This window comes from Ornithorhynchus anatinus, chromosome 4, assembly GCF_004115215.2.
Source record: "Ornithorhynchus anatinus isolate Pmale09 chromosome 4, mOrnAna1.pri.v4, whole genome shotgun sequence".
Classification (NCBI taxonomy): Eukaryota; Metazoa; Chordata; class Mammalia; order Monotremata; family Ornithorhynchidae; genus Ornithorhynchus; species Ornithorhynchus anatinus.
This window is the reverse complement of record NC_041731.1, coordinates 14193530-14213969: the sequence shown is the minus strand read 5'-3', so window position 1 is coordinate 14213969 and position 20440 is coordinate 14193530. Positions and strand designations below refer to the sequence as shown.

The following is a 20440-nucleotide window of genomic DNA, read 5'->3' as shown; positions in this document are numbered from 1 at the left end:
TCCTAAGAACACTGATGTCAGCATAGCAACCTGAGTGACAGAGAACAAACTCAGGCTTGCCACTTCCGGCCAACTCCCTAAAGCCCACTGATAAACTGGCTGACTTCAGAGCTGTCTCATCCCGCTGCCAAAAGAGTCGGGAAGGCAGGGATAACAGCACTCCCAAATATCAGTTTTGGACTGTGATTTCTCTCTCAGACAAACAAGAGGCAAGAGGAAGCCAGCCAGTAGAGGAGTGTTTCTGTCTCTACGAGTCCAAACAAGTGGTCTTGAGGTGGGCTGTGCACAGTAGCTTTGAGAAATACCCGTTACCAATTCACGGACCGTTACACCGATAATGTGACTGGGGAAAGGCTCGACGTTGGGAAACAGCGGAGATATGCTTTGATACTTTTTCTTTTGCTTCTCCCCTTTGTGCATCACATAGATCAAACTGGTCAAGTACTATGATAGCTCAGCTCATGCACCCATAAGCACAGGGTCTCAAACTGAGTCCTTTTACTTAGCAGAACTAGCAAATTCCTCTTGTTTTGGTATGAGGCAGTTCTGGCCAAAGTTTGAACTGTGAACCCTCTGAGGGCTAGGGGGCATTTCTAATTCCCAACCACTCTCCAGTTTTATTACAGTGCCCTGCACACAGTAAGCACTTAATATGCCCTTCTAAACTGTGAGCTCGTTGTGGGCAGGAATGTGTCTCTTGTTATATTGACCTCCCCCAAGTGCTCAGTACAGTGCTTTGCACACAGTTAAGTGCTCAATAAATACGATTGAATGAATGACTGAATGAATGAATAACTACCACCTCTTAGACTGTGAGCCCTGTGTGGGACAGGGACTGAGTCTGATCTACTGTGATCCCGTCGTGGGCAGGGATTGTCTCTGTGGCTGAATTGTACTTCCCAAGTGCTTAGTACAGTGCTCTGCACACAATAGGCACTCAATAAATACGACAACGAATGAATATAATGTATCGACCAAGCACTTAGTACAGTGCTTGGCGCATAGTAAGTGCTTAACAAATATCATTATTATTATTATTGTTATTATGTCTGACTATATCACCCCAAGTTGTCTGCTCTGTCTAATGTACGGCCCTGGGGTTGAATGGCAAATTTCACACCTGCAACTCACAGGACTATAAATCTGAGGTCTTACATTTTTAGAGCCAAGAGGGAGAGGAGCTAGAAGGATGGGAAGGTCCTCAATCAATCAGATCAACATTTGTTAGGATTCCCGAGCTTTCTTAAATGTTTAAAACATAGATCTTGAGCAAATGGGGATTTGGGGAAAGGAAGAGTGGGGGTAGGAGTTGCTCATTAGGAGGTAGCAGAACAATAGCTGCATTTGAGTGGCCACAATAGCGTTCTCCTTGAGAGAAAAGAAAAATGGACTTCATTAAGAGATGGGTTTGCACATTTCCCAGGATAACGGTCTCCCCTTGCAATGTAAATGCTGAGACATTGAAACTGAGGCATTTGCTGAAAATAAATGCTGACAAAAAGCCAAGAGATTCTTATTAAAGTGTGTGACATATACAATGCAACCAATTATATGTAGCAATGAATTTAATTCTAACATCAGATACTTCTGTCCTGGATGTACTGAGAGACATTAGGTCAAAGACAGAGCATGGGAAGTTAGTGAGTGTGTTTTATCACGTTGTAAATGGTTATCTTAATGTACTGGCTAATGAGCACAAATGCTCATTATTGTCATTATTATTGGGTATTGTCTCACTCTTAAACTTCTCAGAATCCTCTGCAGCCAATCGGCTTGCTTTCTCAAACAATCCCTCTTCTCTTGCCCCATGTCTCTCTAGAAATTTCTATGTATGTGTTCTACCACAAATGAACACCATAAAGAAGCCAACCAAGGCTGCGCTCTTTCCTTCCTCGATGTAAGGATTTCCCCTCTCCCACACTCAAAGGAATATGGGGAAATAACTCGACTGATTAACTAGAAGACTTTTACACTGAGATTCATTTCAAGTAAGACTAACGGCAAGAACAAAACACGACTGAATATGGTCAACAAATATCAAAGGACTATAGGCCTAAGGACGCTTTTTAGCACATGGACTTCAAAAATTATTTCCATTGATTTCATGGCTCTAGAGCATTTTCCCTTCAGAAACAACCACACTTATTCCCATACCTATATACTCATTCCTATTCAGATTTTTCTTTCTCTCTCCCCTCTGCCCTCTCCCCGCCCACACCCCCCCCACACATACACAAACACACACACCTCTATCTCCATATTTTTTCATCCTACCCCATATGATTCACCTTCAAAGTTTCCACCAACACCCCGCACTGCTAATTGGGTGGGAAACAAGTGATCAAATGGGTATTTCCAGACTTTCTTTCTGTGCCATAAATATTTTTCCATGCTCTATTACCTCCAAGGAGTGAGAATGGGTGAGGGGTTAGGAGGCCACATCTCAAGACCCAAGACAAGCATGTCTTTGCACATGCAGAAAACAAGACAAGGAAGTCACACCCTTACCCATTGTGCTCTTCCTGTTCTCCTCCTTGTCTTCGGTCCTTTTTGGCACAAGGGGAGTAGGCGGGGCTGGGGCGTGCCTCTTTTTTTTCTGGAAATCATTCTGTGACACTTGTGAAATCTACCAAAAACAAAAAGAGAAGCACATATTCTCAGGGTTTTATTTTGTAGAAGCATTTATGTGGGTGCTTGAGAAGGGGACAGGGATCATATGACACACAGGAGCTGTGGACACCTTATTACAAACTTACAGCCAGGCCTTTCACCTTTTATAAACTTGGGAGGAAAGAGAAGGAATCATTCACTCAAACGTATTTACTGAGTGCTTACCACTCTACTAAGAGCTTGGGAGAGTACGATGTAACAAAATAACAGCAACATTCCCTGATCACGATGAGCTTACGGTCTAGAGGAAGTTAAATAAGAACGCCGATAACCTTATCACTGGGTCAGACCAATGAACACTCCATTCCAGTAGTCTATGACAGTGGCAATACGTTATGCTTGAGGATCAATGTTTTAGTTGTCCTTCTTGACATCCATCTTAATAGTTGGGGATATATCAACTAACTTCTCCCACTTTTCCCCTGTAAGCCCAATATGGAAATCTTTCTCATGAATTTATTTAACCTTTCTTGAACCTACTGATATTTCCAGTCTGTATGGCTTCCTATGGTAATGAATTCCATATGTTTACCACCTGCCGTGTGAAGATATATTTCCTTTCACAGCCATTCCTTTATACGGCTCTTCTTTTAGCACTCATTTGAGTACTACTGAATTTTAATGCACAGTACAATGTCACAGAATTTCCCTCGGCTTAAACACTTTCCTTCTCTTTAAAGTGATTTGAATGACTTGACAGGGCTAAAGTCCATTATGTTGGGCCCAGATACCAGCAGATGATAGCAAGAGGTGCTGTCTCTTCTTACCTCTCTGTTCCTTTTCAGTCCTGTTCATTAATTTCCTCCTAACTGTGGGTGTCCCTTAAGGTTCCTTTCGGGGACATCCCCCCCCCCCCCCCCACTCCTTTTGCTCTTCACTCACTCTCTTGGAGAACTAAGCCACTCACAGGGCTTTAACTTATTTGCACTAATATTAACATCTGTCTCCCCTTCTAGACTGTAAGGTCATTATGGGCAGGGAAGATGTCTGCTCATTCTTTGTACTGTACTCTCCCAAGTGCTAAGAATTGTGCTCTGCACATACTAAGTGCTCAATCTATCATATCAATCTCTCCAAACCTAAACTCTCATCTGTCAAACCCACATTTCATCTTGTTCCAAAATATTTCCACTTATCTGTTTCATTAGTAGCTAAAATTCACTACATCTAGAACAGGAGAACACTTATTCTTCCTTCCTAAACAAACCACGCCTCTGAACTTTCTCATCTCTGTTGAGGTCACCAGTATAATACTATACTCGTTGACCCCAAAACCCCCATGATGGTGTCATCCTCGACTCTTCACTGTCTTTCAGCTCTCAAATTCATTGAACTGCTACATCCTGCTGGTTCTTCCTTCAGAACACCTCTCAGATCAAGCAATCAGTAGTATTTATTGCCTCCCTCTCTACATTGTTGTCTCGCCCTCTTGACTGCCAACTCTTTGTGGGCAAGGAAGGTGTCTATCATCTCTGTTATACTGTACTCTCCCAAGGGCTTAGTACAATGCTCTGCACACAGTAAGTGCTCAATACGATTGGCTGATTGATTAATTACTTTGTGCAGAGAGCTGTACTAAGCTTTAAGTATTAAGCACTGCACTGCACTATCTGCCCCTACACCTCCAACACTCTGGTCCAAGATCTGCCCCAAACAGCCAACACTCTGGTCCAAGATCTTGCCATATTAAATGAATGACTCAGCCTCTTCGATAATAATCTTCTTACATCCATTGTCTTTCAATTTCCATCTATAACATATACTGTCACATGAAGCATTTTAAAGAAGCACTGCTCAAAATACCTCTCTCCTTTCTTAAAACACCTCCAATAGCTATCTGTCTCTCCTGATCACGGGCAGAAATTTCTTAACATTGGCTTCAAGACCCTGCACCTTCTTACATATCAGTTTTCTTCCATAGTGCTCCTTGTTTCCAAAGGCCTCCTAAAATCCCAACTCCTCCAGGAAGTCTTCCCTAATCAATTCACGACATCCTCCTCATACCAACACACCACCACCCACTTCCACAATTTGCACATAAATTTTCCTCTCTGATCACTCTATTAGATTTGAAGCTCTTGTAGGATTGTGATTATGTATCTTATTTCTGCTGTACTCTCCCAAATGCTTAGCACAATGCTACACATTCAACTGAAGTGCAGAAAACCATTATGTGATCAATCATATCATTGAGTGCTTGCTCTGTGCAGAGTAATCAATCACATTTATTGAGCAAACAATAATAATAATTGTGGTACTTGTTAATCACTTACTCTGTGCCAGGCACTGTACTAAGTGCTGGGGTGGATACAAGCAAATCAGGTTGGACTTAGTCCCTGTCCCATGTGACGGAGCTGGGATTAGAACCCATGATCTTCTGACTCTCAGGCCCATGCTCTATCCACTACAGCATGCAGATTCTCACACATACTATGTTCAGAGCACTGTGCTATGTGCTTGGGTGAGCACAATATAAAAAAGTTGGTAAACACATTCAAAGAGATCACTGAACTAAGTACTAGGGGGAGTACAATGCAACAAACATATTCCCTGTCCACAAGGAGTTTATAGTCTGGGCAGCGTGGCTCAGTGGAAAGAGCACGGGCTTTGGAGTCAGAGGTCATGGGTTCGAATCCCGGCTCTGCCACTTGTCAGCTGTGTGACTGTGGGCAAGTCACTTCACTTCTCTGTGCCTCAGTTACCTCATCTGTTCTTGTCTGTCTCCCCCGATTAGACTGTAAGCCCATCGAAGGGCAGGGACTGTCTCTATCTGTTGCCGATTTGTACATTCCCAGCGCTTAGTACAGTGCTCTGCACATAGTAAGCGCTCAATAAATACTATTGAATGAATGAATGAATAAAATGGGGCTTGACTGTGAGCCCCACGTGGGACAACCTGATTCCCCTGTGTCTACCCCAGCACTGAGAACAGTGCTCTGCACATAGTAAGCACTTAACAAATACCAACATTATTATTATTAGTCTAGTCTAAATATGTAGGCACAAAAAACTAATCTAAAATCTTTGATTGTCGATATATATCTTCATTCTTATTAGATCCTGCAACTAAAGTCATTTATCACTATTAATATAATTATATTATTTTGGTCATTTTTTGGCTCTTGGGAACATATTAATACCCTCTAAATTTACAGAATTTCCCAAGAGAAACTATACTTCCTTTAATGCTCAGATTCTAAACAAAATTTTCATGGAAGCAATTAAGAGCACTGAGGTATAGCAGTATTTTGAACTCATTTTCGTCAAACTTCAAAGGGTGTCCCCTCATCCAGATCTGGGATTTACTGTACAACAATTTTGTCTTTGCCCTATCCATACTATTCATGATTTTGCAAACTAAAAATCATGTTACCTCTCAATCTTCTTGCCAAGCCAAAGTGTCCTAATCTTCTCAGTCTATGCTCATAAAGAAGCTGCTCCAATTCCCTTAATCATTCTGGATGTTCAAAATTAGTTTAGTACAAGACCAGAGTCTCAGAGAGAACAGGGTGTTCCAGATGGATAGAGCCCTTTGAATTCAAGAGTTATCAACCAATGTGCCATCTGATTAATGTGGCTTCTGCTGACTTAAGTGATTCATCAGAAAATAGGGTCGATTAAATGTTCCTTTGATAACAAGGCCTAGTGAAATTCTAATGTAACATGTTTCTTATATCCATGAGTATACCAAAACAAGCAGATGTTACCTGCTGTGTTACTTTGAAAGAAGACTAGGTTCTGACACTATATTTGTTCCCCATCAAATCAGTCCCTTTTCTTGAAATAATAATTATGGTATTTGTTAAGTGCTTACTATGTGCCAGGCACCGTACTAAGTGCTGGGGGAGGGGGGGCATACTAGCAAACCCTGTCCCAGGTGGGGCTCGTCTCAATCCCCATGTTACAGATGAGATAACTGAGGCTCAGAGAAGTTAAGTGACTTGCCCAAGGTCACACAGCAAAGGGCAGAGCCGGGATTAGAACCCACTACCTTCCGACTCCCAGGCCTGTACTCTATCGACTATGCCATGCTGCTTCACCTCAATCACAGCACTGCCCAAGACTGAAAAGACACTCTGCCTCCCGCTGCTTCACAGCATCCAAATGGATGGCATTTTTTGAGCATTTTCTCTGGGCAGAGCATGGAACTAAGCACTTGGGAGAGTGCAATAATACCTGTTTCCCTACTTGAGCCCTTCATTGGGTTTTTTGGGCCAAGTCATATTAGAGGAGAAAGCCCATTCTGGGATTGTTTCTGAGCATGCTCTCCGTTGGGGCTTTTCTTTGGCAAACTCTGCCCTGAATTCATTTTGAATTCTCCTGAGAAGCAGTATGGCCTAATGGAAAGAGCACGGGGCTCGGAGCCTGAGGACCTGGATTCAAATCCCAGTTCCACCAATCGCTTGCTGTATGACCTTGGGCTAGTCGCTTCACTTCTCTGTGTCTCAGTTCCCCCAGCTGTAAAATGGGGATTAAATAACCATTCTTATTTCTCACTCCTCCTTAGAATGTGAACCATGGTTCAGGCAGAGTCTGTGCTTGACCTGAATACTTTGTATCTACTCCAGTGCTCAGTACAGTGTGTGGCACATAAAGAGTTCTTAACAAATACCAGTATTATTAATAGTAGTAGTAGTATTAGTAATAATAATAATACTAGTAATTATCTAAGATGACTAGATGGCTCTGCTTTTTCTCCAGCCACTTAATCCTCTCCTCCTTTTCCTTAATCCCTTTTAGGATTGTCTTCATTTCAGATTATGCTAACAGGTAAGTGGCTGACACCATCTAATATCACTGTTATGGTTTATGTTAGCGCTTATTATGCTTAAAGCACTGTTCAAAACACAGAGATAGATGCAAGCTACTCTGGTTGGACACAGTCCCTGTCCCACATGGAGTCACCTCCTAAATTGGTAGGAAAACAGATAGTGATTTTCTGCTTTGGGAGGGAAAGCCTGGGACAAATTAATGACTCCTTGTCCTATCCGTGTATGTTTGGAGGAGGTGGGGGGATGTTAGGGTTAGAACGGTTATCACAGCTCGTTAACACTTCTTCACTGAGGAGGCAGGCCTAGTGGACTGAGCACGGGCCTGGGAGTTGGAAAGATCTGGGTTCTAATCCCACTCCACTACTTGTCTGCTGGGTGACTTTGAGCAAGTCACTTCACTTCTCTGGGCCTCAGTTACCTCATCTGTAAAATGGGGATCGAGACTGTGAGCCCCATGTGGGTCAGGGACTGTGTCCAGCCTGATTAGCTTGCATCTACCCCGATGCTTAGAATAGTGCTTGACATACAGTAAGCGTTTAACAAATACCACTATTCATTATCATCATCATTAATAATCGCTGCTGTATTGTGAACTGCGGTGGAGGGGCCATGAATTAAAAATGAATGACAAGAAAATAAATAAGAAAATAAGACAATGAAGCGAGACCCTAGGCAACGTGGCACGGTTGTGAACTACTGGAAGACAGTAGGAGGAGAAAGATCGGCCTGGCTTGGGATGAGGAACAGAGGAGCAGCGTGGCTCAGTGGAAAGAGCACGGGCTTTGGAGTCAGGGCTCATGAGTTCGAATCCCAGCTCTGCCACTTGTCGGCTGTGTGACTGTGGGCAAGTCACTTAACTTCTCTGGGCCTCAGTTCCCTCATCTGTAAAATGGGGATTAAGACTGTGAGCCCCACGTGGGACAACCTGATTCCCCTATGTCTACCCCAGCGCTTAGAACAGTGCTCGGCACATAGTAAGCGCTTAACAAATACCAACATTATTATTATTATGATTCCAAAACATAGAGACCTTGGACAGGCTGTGACACCAAGATCGATCAATCCATCAATTGTATTTAAAGAGCACTAACTGTACACAGAGCACTGTACTAAACACTTGGGAGAATACAGTATAACAATATAACAGAGTTGGTTGACACATTCCCTGCCCACAGGGAGTTTACAGACTAGAGGGGAGACAGGCATTAACATAAAAAATAAATTACAGATGTGTCTATAAGTGGGGCTGAGGGAGGGGTGAATAAAGGGAGTAAATCAGAGGGATGCAGAAGGGATGGGAGAAGAGGAAATGAGGTTTTTAGTTAGGGAAGGCCCCTTGGAGGAGCTAGGCCTTCAATTAGGCTTTGAAGCTGGGGAGAGCAATTGTCTGTTGGATATAAAGAGGGAGGGCAATCCAGGCCAGAGGCAGGACGTGGGCAAGAGGGCAAGACAGACAGACCTACTCACTGAGGTACAGTGAGTAGGTTGGCAATAGAGAAGCGAAGTGTGCTGGCAGGGTTGGAGTAAGAGGGCAGGAAGATTAGGTAGGAGGGAGCAAGTTGACTGAGACCCTCCAGGCATTTCAGGAGCAAGTGTTAAAGTACAGCAAGGGGCGGGCCATCTTTACACTCATCTACTGCGGAAGATGTCTGTTACACTCAATCATTCAATAAATCACATCATTATTGCATACATTCACACTCATTTCATAAAAGCTCGCTGCCAAAAACAGAATCTTGGAACCCCAAAGTGCACTTTTATACAATACGGGCATGTGTACACACACAGACTATTAATGCACAGTTTGTCGTCTTATAAGTCCTTTCTTTCTCAGGCTCAGATTCCTAGGTCACTCTACCGTTGCACTTCCCGTCCGCAGCTGCTTTCAGAACCAGCACCCTCAGTTGAATCAGAGAATGGCTTTTCTATAGTGCAGTCTATATTTTGAAGGCAGAGGAAAAATGGTGTATTATTTATTGATATCACTGTGAAATCTTCTCAAGGGGCGTTATCGGTGCCAGAGAAAACATCTCCTATCACCACAAACACTGCTGATTCTAGAACAATATAACACCGGGGTTACTTTCTGAGAGCTATGCAAAGAAACAAAAGTTTCCGTTAAATGAAACGGAAAGAAATTACCTAAAGGACAAATAAACTCTCTCTCTCTCTCTCTCGAATTAAATTGCCAAACAGATGGGAATGTGTTCAATCGCAGCCAGCATCAAAATAACACTAAGACTTCCTCAGTTCAACTACTGAACTTAAAATAAGGAAGATATCTTGACTTTGCACATAGAAACAGATCTCAAAGTAATCAATGAAGTCTATACCAACATAATGGCAATTGAGATTAATACTTAAAATCTGAAAGATAAAGTATTTCATCAAGAAATACAATTATTATAAAATTAATGAACAGAAAAGCTTAATAAGCATCTTCCAACTCCAACAATCAATTTTTTAAAATGGTACTTGTTTGGCGCTTAATAAGTGTCTGGCACTGGGGTTGGATACAGTCTATGTTCCACATGGGACTCACAGTCTTAATCCCCATTTTTCAGCTGAGGTAACTGAAGCACAGAGAAGTTAAGTGAGTTGCCTAAGGTCAAACAGCGGACAAGTGGTGGAACCAGCATTAGAACCCAGGTCCCCTGACTCTTAGACCTGTGTTTTGTCCACAATGCTGCGTCCCTATTTGTGGCGAGATTCTTCCCTAAGCCCTCTTTTCTTTTTCTTCTACTCTGCTCTGTGTCACCCTGACTTGCTCCCTTTATTCATTCCCCTCCCCTGCCCCAGAGAACATATGTACATATCTGTAATTTCATTCATTTATATTAATGTCTGTCTCCCCCTCCACACTGAAGCTCGGGAATGTGTCTGCTATACTGTATTCTCTAAAACGCTTAGTACAGTGTTCTGCAATCCATAGGTGCTCAATAAATACAATTGACTAACTCAATGGAATAATTCCTCATTGTAGAAAATAACTGCTTAGAGAAACTTGAAATTGATGAGTATATTATTATTGCTATAATTATAAAAATATCAATTAATAATGATAGTTAAAACTTGGTGTGTGCCAAGCACTGCACTAAGCCCTGGGGGAGATACACTAAACATACATACGGTCCCTGTCCCTCAAGGTGGGTCACAGTCTAAGAGGGAGGGAGAACAGGCATTGAATCCCCAGTTTACAGTTGAGAAAGGTGAGACACAGAGAAATGAAGTAACGGGCCCAAGGTTACACAGCGGGGAAATGCAGAGCGAGGGTTAGAGCTCAAGCCTTCTGACTCCCTGGCCTGGGCTCTTTCCACTAGGGCATGCTGCTGCCAACGCACGAACAAGCTTCTGGGGTCTAGATAAAGAGGTTTGCATTAAGTTTTTAGCATTAAGTTCTCCCATGCTGATCGAAGCCGAGACATGCACAACCCGTAGAAGACAGGCTAAGGGTGCTAGAAAATATAATCAATCTTGCTTTTTTTAAAAAAGGTATTTTTTAAGAGCTTACTATGTGCTAGGCACTGCTTTAGGAGTTGGGGTGGGTACGAGTTAGTCAGGTTGGACTCAGTCTAGGTCTCACATGGGTCTCACGGTCTTAATCCCCATTTTACAGATCAGGTAACTGAGGCCCAGACAAGTGAAGTGACTTGCCCAGGGTCACACAGCAGAAAGGTGTAAGCGCAGAGATTAGAATCCAGGCCCTTGTCTGAGTTCCAGGCCCATGTTCTATCCAGTGGGCCACACTGCTTCTCAAGATGCTCAGCAGTTAATTTGGAAAGCAGATCCACTAATGTGGGCATCTCCTTGCAAGCAAGCACTTAAAGTGTAAAGCAATGACTGTCGCATCCCAGATTATCTGGGCAAGTTGGACCCGAGATCAAGATGTCTGATATCTGTAATTTTATTTATTTGCACTAATGCCTGCCTCCCCCCATCTAGAACTTTAGCATGTTGTGGGCAGGGAGTGTAACTGTTTATTGTTGTATTGTACTCTCCCAAGTGCTTAGTACAGTGCTCTGCACACAGTCAGCTCTCAGTAAATTTGATTGAATGAACAATTCATTGATTGAATGAATGAACGAATGATCTCTTTACAGCTATGCTAAATTTTGGAGACTGTACTTCGAGAAGATCGCTGAGAAACCCAGAGAACCTGTTCTCTGCCTCTGGTCTTTCATCAACTACAAGGTAAACCGCTGATGTCATCTTGGCCTGCAATAGAGGTATCCTTTCAGTCAATCACCCAATCAATGTATTTATTGAGAGCTTACTATATACAGAGCACTGTACTCAACACTTAGGAGAGTACACGGAATTAGCAAACACGTTCCCTGCCCATTAATGAGTTTACAGTCTAGAGATGAGCTTACAGTCTATTAAAAAGTATGGTATTTGTTAATAGCTTACTATGTTCCAAGCACCGTTCTAAGCTCCGGACAGAGTCCGTGTCCCACATAGGGTTCACACTCTTAATCTCCGTTTTACATATTAGGTAACAGACTCAGAGAAGTGAAATAACTTGCCCAAGGTCACACAGCAGACATGGCAGAGCCAGGATTAGAACCCCTGACCTTCTGACTCCTAGGCCCATGCTCTATCCACTAAGCCAGAACTGACTATGAGATGAATTGCGAGGATTAAAGTAGATGCCCCACAAACCAGAAAAAGAAGAGAAGGAAAATCAGCTTCTTTAGCAAACAATGAAGTTCCTTTGGTACTTTCTGAAGAGCTAGTGTGTGAAATGCTTCAGCATGGCACATTTAAATTTCTCAGCGCTGTATTACTTCCTAGCTTAGCCAAGGAATAGATTTTCTTTGTAGATGACAGCTTATTAGGAACTCATATGCTTCTTTAAAAGTGATGTTGGCTCTAATAGTGGAATTCTGGCAGTGTTCTTGGGAGATTAGGCAAATATGTCAGGCACCAAGTAATACTGAAAGGATCTGAAGGAAATAAATTATGAACCATTTTAATAACGAAGACTTAATCAGCCCCATAAAAAACTTGGCTCTATTATTCTGTCAGAAAAATGAAATGCGTATTAGAGTCAAGCAAGAGGCAAAGCTCATGTAAAACCATTAGGACTAGACATATATCACAGAGCTTACAGTAAAACACTTGCAAAGATGTACCTACTCCTGATATTATCTTATATGATACATCCAAATGTTTTGGCCCCAACCACATGCTAATAATTTTCCACTGAATGCTTATGAAAGTTCTCCTTCATGGAGTTCTGAGTAGCCGTTTTCTTGAAAAATGTCTTATAAGGGATTTAATCTAGTTAACACTATACTCTTTGACATTAACCTTGGAAAAAAATCTGAGAGGCTAGAAGAAAGATGCCAAAACACAAAGAGTGTTGTGTTTCTTTTTCTATATAATAGTACATACCAAAACAGTAGAACTTGAAAATCATTTGTTATGGCTGGCTGAGTCTTTTATAAAGAAATCAGGCCTTAATAATATTAACTGAAGCAATTCCCTATCCAAACTCTTTTATCACAGCTCTTTACAAAATGAAATGTGTTATCTGCTGTGCTCAGCATTAATCAATTGATCGTATTCATTGAGCGCTTAGTGTGTGTAGAGCCCTGTACTAAGCGTTTCGGGAGAGTACAAACGTAAGAGAATCGGTAAATACATTCCCTGCCCACAGTGAGCTTTAAGTTTGGAGGTAATCGGGTGAGTCTCGAGTCATGAGACTCACTAGCAATGAAGAACATTTTCTCCAAGACAGTCTCCGTTTCAGAGGTTCCTAACCTAGCCAACATGCTTCAGCTGAATCTGGCAGTGGCATCTACCTGCTACTGGCTTACTGATGCAGAAGGAAATCTCATATCCAATTCACATCACTGTTTCCTAAATTTCCTTGGAAGATCTTTACAGTAGCACTGATGAAGTATTTAAAGAATGTGCCGAATGTGCTGTACGACTGTGAAAGATCAAAACCTTAATTTAGATGCCGAGCCTCTAAGGGAGATTTTAATCTTTCCAAAAAATATAGACTTGCTATAAAGAACACAACAGTGCAAGTCTCCAGGGGGCAAACATGGGACAGAGAGAGATCAATTTGGGTGGACTCCAGCCAGTCTATTTATAGCTTGTCCTTCGGATTGGAAAAAAAATGCCACTAACGGTGAGCTCCTATCCAGTGGGCAGATGTTGTGAAAACACCAGGGCACAATTGATAGTTCATTCTCAATATGCCCACGCAAAGCTCATCCTTTGCTGTCATGCTGTGTTTGTGAGTAGCAACACCTAGGGCTTACCTCTTGGCACTGTGTTCTTCTTGAAGATCTGCTCTAAAAGATATCTTATTTTAGGCTGCTGCTGACCAAGACAGTCTGATACCCCCTATCTCCCAGAGTTGGTAGCTATGCCACATCAGATGAAACTTTATTTCCTCTCTCCTCCCAGTTTATGGTCTTTCCCATACAGATGTCCATTCATTAGCTGACTGGATAACCTACTGTTATCCATTCTCCTTACCTGTTTAACCTAGAAAAGGAGAGTTATGATGATCATTGCTTCAGTGCTGGTAGACAAACTAAATTTCAGGACTTCATTGTTTTCCTGTTGGAAACTACATATGACACACAGTGATGTTGGCAAAATGCCCAAGAATTCAGTTGCGGCAACTATGCTAAGTCTCAGTATTTAAGCTGTATAGAAAGCTGGATTCTACTGCTCTGCAGACATTCAATTTAGTCTGTTGGTTAATGCCAAGATATCACTAAAATTGGCTCATTTGGGCCCTCTTAATTAGGCTCTATTTTTTTTGGTCTATCTGAACATCATAGGAAGGAGTCTTGCCTAGGTAGCAGAATTAAGTGACAGCGTTTAACATTTAAACCTTGCCTACCTCAACACAGCTCTGTTGGGTGGGACATATGCATAGAAGGAATAAACAGAGGATACCCAAACAGTTGCTGAATGGTGAGCTGAAATGGAGAGGAAAGGCAGTGGGGAAAGGCAGAGGAGGTGCTTTAAGGATTCGCATAAGCACGGCTTCAGAAAATACAGGCCAACATCTGAACTTGGGAGACAACAACAGCAGATACATGCTCCCTTAATGGCATGCTGTTATCCTGAAAGGACTGGCTCTTTCTGAGCCCAATTTTTGGTAGGGTCATGACACTTAAAGGCAAAACTGAAAAGAGCGTTAGAAACTACAAATGGCAGCTTGACAGAAAATGGACAGCCTTTATGCGTACACAATGTGGGGCCCTTTGACCCAGCCATTCCCGCAACTATCCAAAATCCCAGACTCACATATGTGACTTTCCCCTAAGCACATTATATTTCCCAGGCCCTTGGGAGTGACTGTCTACTGCTTAAGTTCTGTCACTGAGTTTCACATTTTATGTCTGTTCCCCACCAGGCTCCAACCCCCTCCCTAAGAAAAACTTCTCTGCATAGGAATGAAGTTGTGGAAATGAATGCCATATCCATCCCAGGACAGAGACTGGGACTCTTCAACTTGGTCGTTCTTCCACATCCTGCCTTCCCCAAACACAGACTCAATATGTCTTGGGCTGACTGAAGATCCCAAAGATCTCAAGGAGTGTTCTTTTAGGACCCAAGGATTGACCTGAAAGGCAAATTTCAAAGGCAGATCCAGAGTATGTCATGCACATACAATACTGAATTTCCAGATCTTCTTATGTCTTGCTGTTGACCTTTCCCTTCCCTGCTTTCTACTCCTGCAAACTTCTCCAAGGAATTTGGCCTGTGGATTAACTGGTTTCCTTTCGAGTTCATTTTGATAAAAGTAATAAACTGAATTATATATCCAGTTGAGAAGCAGCCTAGCTTAGTGGAAAGAGCCAGGGCTTGGGAGTCAGAAGTTGTGGGTTCTAATCCTGACTCTGCCACTTGTCAGCTGTGTGAATTTGGGCAAGTCACTTAACTCCTCTGTGCCTCAGTTGCCTCATCTGTAAAATGTGGATTAAGACTGTGAGCCCCACATAAGACCACCTGATTACCTTGTATCTACCCAAGCGCTTAGAACAGTGCTTGGCACATAGTAAGTGCTTAACAAATATCATCATTATTATCCACTTAAATACACCAATTGTTGGTTTTTTTCTTTCAATAGACCAATAAACATCTTATCAACAACAGGTGTCACACACATACATGTATCTATATACACATAAGTATATTATAATCTAATGTAGTTCTGGGCCATAGGAAAGCTTGCAAGCTTTAGAATAATAAGGGATATTTAAAAGAGATCCTGTTATCACATAACACATAAACTCTTAGGCTTGATAAAGTTCAGGTTAAACAAAAATCTCACTAATTCAGCAGGAGAATTTGGTGGTTCAGAGCAGGAAGGCTCTCCTTCTCCCTTTTCTGGGCAGAAATGTAGTGAATAATGCAAAGAGCCAAATGGAGCTTAGGTAAGGATCTCTGAAAGGAAAAAGAAAGTTTCCTTTTTCTGTTTTCCTTACCCTTCCTCTTTTCTTCAGCAGCAGTGAGTCCCCCTAACTACCCTTCTCTACTGGGAGCAGGCTATTTTCTCCATTATTTCAGCACCCTCACTCCCCTTTTGGGGGCAAATTCCTCAAACTTTGTTCTGCTTCTAGGTCTCTACCTACAAGAGTAATTCCTTTCAGAGCTTGTTCCCTCATCTTGAATTCTTCACCAGATCCTATGGAGTGACTGCTTTACACAGGAAATTGAATTTATTAGCATCATGAAATCTTAATGGAGTCAAAATTTAAAAGCAATACTTACACCCTTCCAAAATGAGGTTTAATGTCCCAGGAACTCTAGAATTCTACCTATAAACTGATTACACCATTACTACATATTGTTTGAATATTTGAGAGCATTTGAGAAGAATTTGGTTCTCAAAAACTCCAAAAAACATGTGCAGAGTGACAATTCAGAAAAGAGATCTGGACAGCAAGGTTAAGTACAGACAGAAGCAGGAAAGGGTGGAGACAGAGAGGTCAACATGGAGACTGTTGCAAAATCAAATCAGGTAATGACAAGTGCCTGGACTGGCATAGTGGCAGATAATGGAGGGGAAAGAAACTGGCAGATTCTGGAAATGTTTTGGAGGAGAGGAAGAATCAACAGGATTTGGGAATGGAAAGAGAGGAAGGAAGCCAGGGTTATGAGCTTGAGAGTTGGGGGGATGGTGGTGATATCACCTGTGATGAAAAAATTTGGTGTAGGTTAGGATTTGGGAGGAGGGAGTTTTCTTGAGCTTGTTTCCCTGAGTAAATAAGTACTCAGGGCAGGATTTAGACATTATTCATTTTTCCAGGACTGTAAATACTTTCACAGACAGAAACTGAGATAGGGATCAGATATTGAACATTTCTTACTGAAACTAAACACGCAGGATATCTAATTCTTTCTTCTCTATTCCCTCCCTCTGGCCTTTTAGCCTGAACAACCTTCCAACTTTATTAGCATCTCACTATACGATCGGCTCTTAATTTGAAGTGACTGCAAATTTCTCCTTGCCTTGCGGGATATGAAAGCCAACAGAAATATGAAAAAAAATCTTAATTTCAGATGAACTCTTCCCAAATGCCTATCCAGTTCCTTTAATAATATTGATTTAACCTCAGTTTGAGACAAAGGATCTCCATAAACAAAGCACCTCCCAGTGTTTGTTTCAAAAAAGTTGTGCATGAAATGCTGCCAGATCTACAGAAGGTCATAAAGTAAATTTGTGTAATGTTGTCAATAATGAGTTATCCGGATATGAAAACCTATGAAAATATAGGTTCTTATCTATATTAGTTTACGAAAAAAAAATACATGAAGAGTTCGGGAATATGGTTATTAGACCTGATTCTTTGTCTTCTATGCAGACAGTGTCTCTAAATGAAACAAAACATGTACATAAAATCATGGTGAAAGGAGATATTGTTTTTGTTATTGCTATTGTTATATGATATATACCAAATACATTTTTTAATCTGGTCTTCATTTTGTAAGGGCTTTATATTTTTTGTATATGCTGTCTAGAGGTTGTCCCAACATTTTTTCCAGGTTTCGCCAAACAACATCAGGATGGGTCTCTGTCCAAGCAGGGGTATCAAACAGTGGTACCCTGAAGATGTCTTGTGAAACCCATGCAAAATGTTAACTAAAGCAGAGGGGCAGAATTGTTCCAAGTGAGAACTGTCAACCAGTTGCATTTCCATATAAAGCAGATGTTGACCATAGGCTTCTGGCAAAGGGATCTGAATTTGGCCTCTACAAGGGCAAAGTCACTCTGCCAGATGAGAGATAGAGAGGCCAGAAAATCGGGGTGACTGCTAGAGAAAGGTTTACTCCATGGTTTACCTAGAGGACCTGAACCTCCAGCACTGGATGCTTTGCTTTGAGCTTAAATTTACAACCGCAAAGGTGTAATCAATGCTCTCTCCCGGTTTGTTTTTTTTAAAGGTATTTGTTAAGCACTATGTGCTAGGCACTGTACTAAACACAGGGCAGTCCTTGTCCTGCATAGAGGCCTCAAAGCATGAATGCTCATTTTAGAGATGAGCTAACAGAGGCACAGAGAAGTTAGGTGCCTTGCCCAAGGTCACAGAGCTGATACGTGGTGGAGCCAGGATTAGAATTTAGGTCTTCTGAATCCCAGGCCCATGCTCTTTCTACTAGGCCACGCTGCTTCCCACTTTGACCTGTTCTCTCACTTCAGGCTTAATGGGATTGAGAATGATCCCGAGAAATAAGACTGCCCGAGAAAATGATACTTCACAAAAGTAAAGGCAGTTCGAAGAGAAACACGTCCATTTGGTTTACCCTTTGTCCTAGCTCCTAATTTCTCAAAGTTTAGCCCAGGTTTCCTATTCATCATGCTTCCTATTCTGCAAAGTGAGCATGGATTTTCCCAGTCTTAATTTTGAACTTTTTTACTTTTTATTCCTCAGGCTTCCCTTCTAGGCAATACACAATTTGGTGTAAATTAGTTCTTTAAGTGCTGCTGAAAGCTACTTTTTTCATGGTATTAGTTAAGCACTTACTATGTACTAGGCACTGTACTAAGCACTGGGATATATACAAGATAATTATGTTGGAAATGTCCCATTTCTCACATGGTGCTCACGATCATAACCCCCGCCCCCATCTGCAGTTGAAAATCCCAAGCACTGTACTAAGCGCTGGGGTAGATACAAGCAAATTGGGTTGAATACAGTCCCTGACCTATATGGGGTTCACAGTCTCAGTCCCCACTTTGCAAATGAGGGAACTGAGGCACAGAAGTGAAGTGACTTGCCCAAGGTCACACAGAGGACAAGTGCTGGAGCTGGGATCAGAACCCATGATCTTCTGACCCCCCAGGCCCGTGCTCTAGCCACTATACCATGCTGATACAGTTCTCTGCAAATAATACTGTTTAAAAAAAATATTGCTCTGGCTACTGTTGGTGATGATGATGATAGTGATAAGAAAGGTAAGAAACATGAACTTAAACTAGGGCCACACCAATCTCTCATTTAGGCATAAGGGACTGTATCTACTCCAGAGTTTAGAACAGTGATTGACACATAGTAAGCACTTAAATACCATTCATTAGGGATAATGACGGATGCACAACTTCCTGGGAATATGTTTCATAGAGGAATCAGAATGACAAATGAGTACAGGACCTTGTTTGTTCATATTTAAAGACTTGGAGAATCCAGTTGAAATAATTCCTGGATATTTACTGAGTTAAAATCCACAAGATAAAGGCATTGTTTTTTTCCTTCTAGGCTATTAAAGAAATCATTTTTCTGACTTTTTTGTTACTTATCATTGACATTTGTGCTTATTCTTTTAAATATGTTTACTGGAACTCTTATTGATAGGTATTTTTAAAAGAGTCCTTGTCTCTTTCATTGGGCCATAAGCCTTCAATATCAGGCACCAATTCTTTCTTTTAAAAAACAAAAAAACAAAAAAACACACACACTACATGAAATGCCATGAGCTAAGGCAGTTTAAAATGAATAAGAATCTAATCTCCTTTGGGCACTTTAACTTGTTCAGCTGAATGTGTCAGACAGGAAACTATCCATAAACAAATCTGAGATGTTAAATGACTAAAATAGCTGTGATTTCCTCTTGCTGCAAAATCTCATTATTAACTGCCATATTATTTCCACTCAAGGAAGTCACTCTGCAACACCAAATATTTTCACACGCATTGCAGTGTGGAGCCTACACTGGTCCACGGATGTTTGCTTTGGCAGGAGAGGTCCACTTCCCCCATTTCTCTGAATACAATGAAATTCTCTTCTTTGCTGTCTTCAGCTAAAAAGGAAGCAACCCCAAACACCCTGAGATAATCTTCTGAAACAACTCTATGTTCCCTTGGCCTTAGTGAAGGTGTTTTCATTTTTCCTATGTTATTGTACATTTTTCTCTTGACTATTCCAACAAAAATCAAAACACACACTACCTAATTTAGCAGGTCACTTTTTAGAAGGAGATAAGACAGATCAGGCTGTTTATGTCCTGTGGAAAGTTGGTTTGCGCAGATATTTCATAAAAGAAAAAGGCATAAGGTTAAAAACTAAACTTTTTTAAGACATTAGCCAAATCAACGAGGAGGCTTGTTTTGTGCAATTTGATTTGGAAGAAATAGGGTTTGTTCCTGCCTTTGATCACTGCTTTGCTGTTAAACATTGATTGATATGTCTTAATATCCATATAGCTTGAACTTCATTGCTGAAAAGCACACCATTTGTCATATCTTAAAAATTTGCCACAGACAAGAATTGAACATTGTAAATTAGCAGCAAGTATAATCTCTCAAGGAGTGAGGAACTGATTCCAGCATCTAGAGCCAAGTATTCATTAGACAACAACTTCACAATGATCTTGAGGGAGGGGAAATTATAATATGGAATCCTGTTGTACTCAGAATTTATGTAGACATGCTCCAGAAAACCTTTTGGGAAAATGGTGTGACTATCTGTTGTTTTCAGTTTTTAGTAAAAATCAAAGTTTCAGATTAGTTGCATCTCAGCTGT

General features: G+C 41.4%; 1 protein-coding gene across 6 annotated transcripts in view; it reads right to left on the bottom strand.

The window, feature by feature from the left end:
* The window catches only part of COBL (cordon-bleu WH2 repeat protein), a 235645-nt gene that overhangs the window by 68967 nt on the left and 146238 nt on the right, over positions 1-20440 (bottom strand). For all 6 annotated transcript variants that reach the window (XM_029062151.2, XM_029062154.2, XM_029062155.2 and 3 more), the window contains one exon: positions 2509-2626. In XM_029062151.2, the coding sequence (XP_028917984.1) occupies positions 2509-2626 (118 nt within the window). The remainder of the gene's footprint in view (positions 1-2508; positions 2627-20440) is intronic.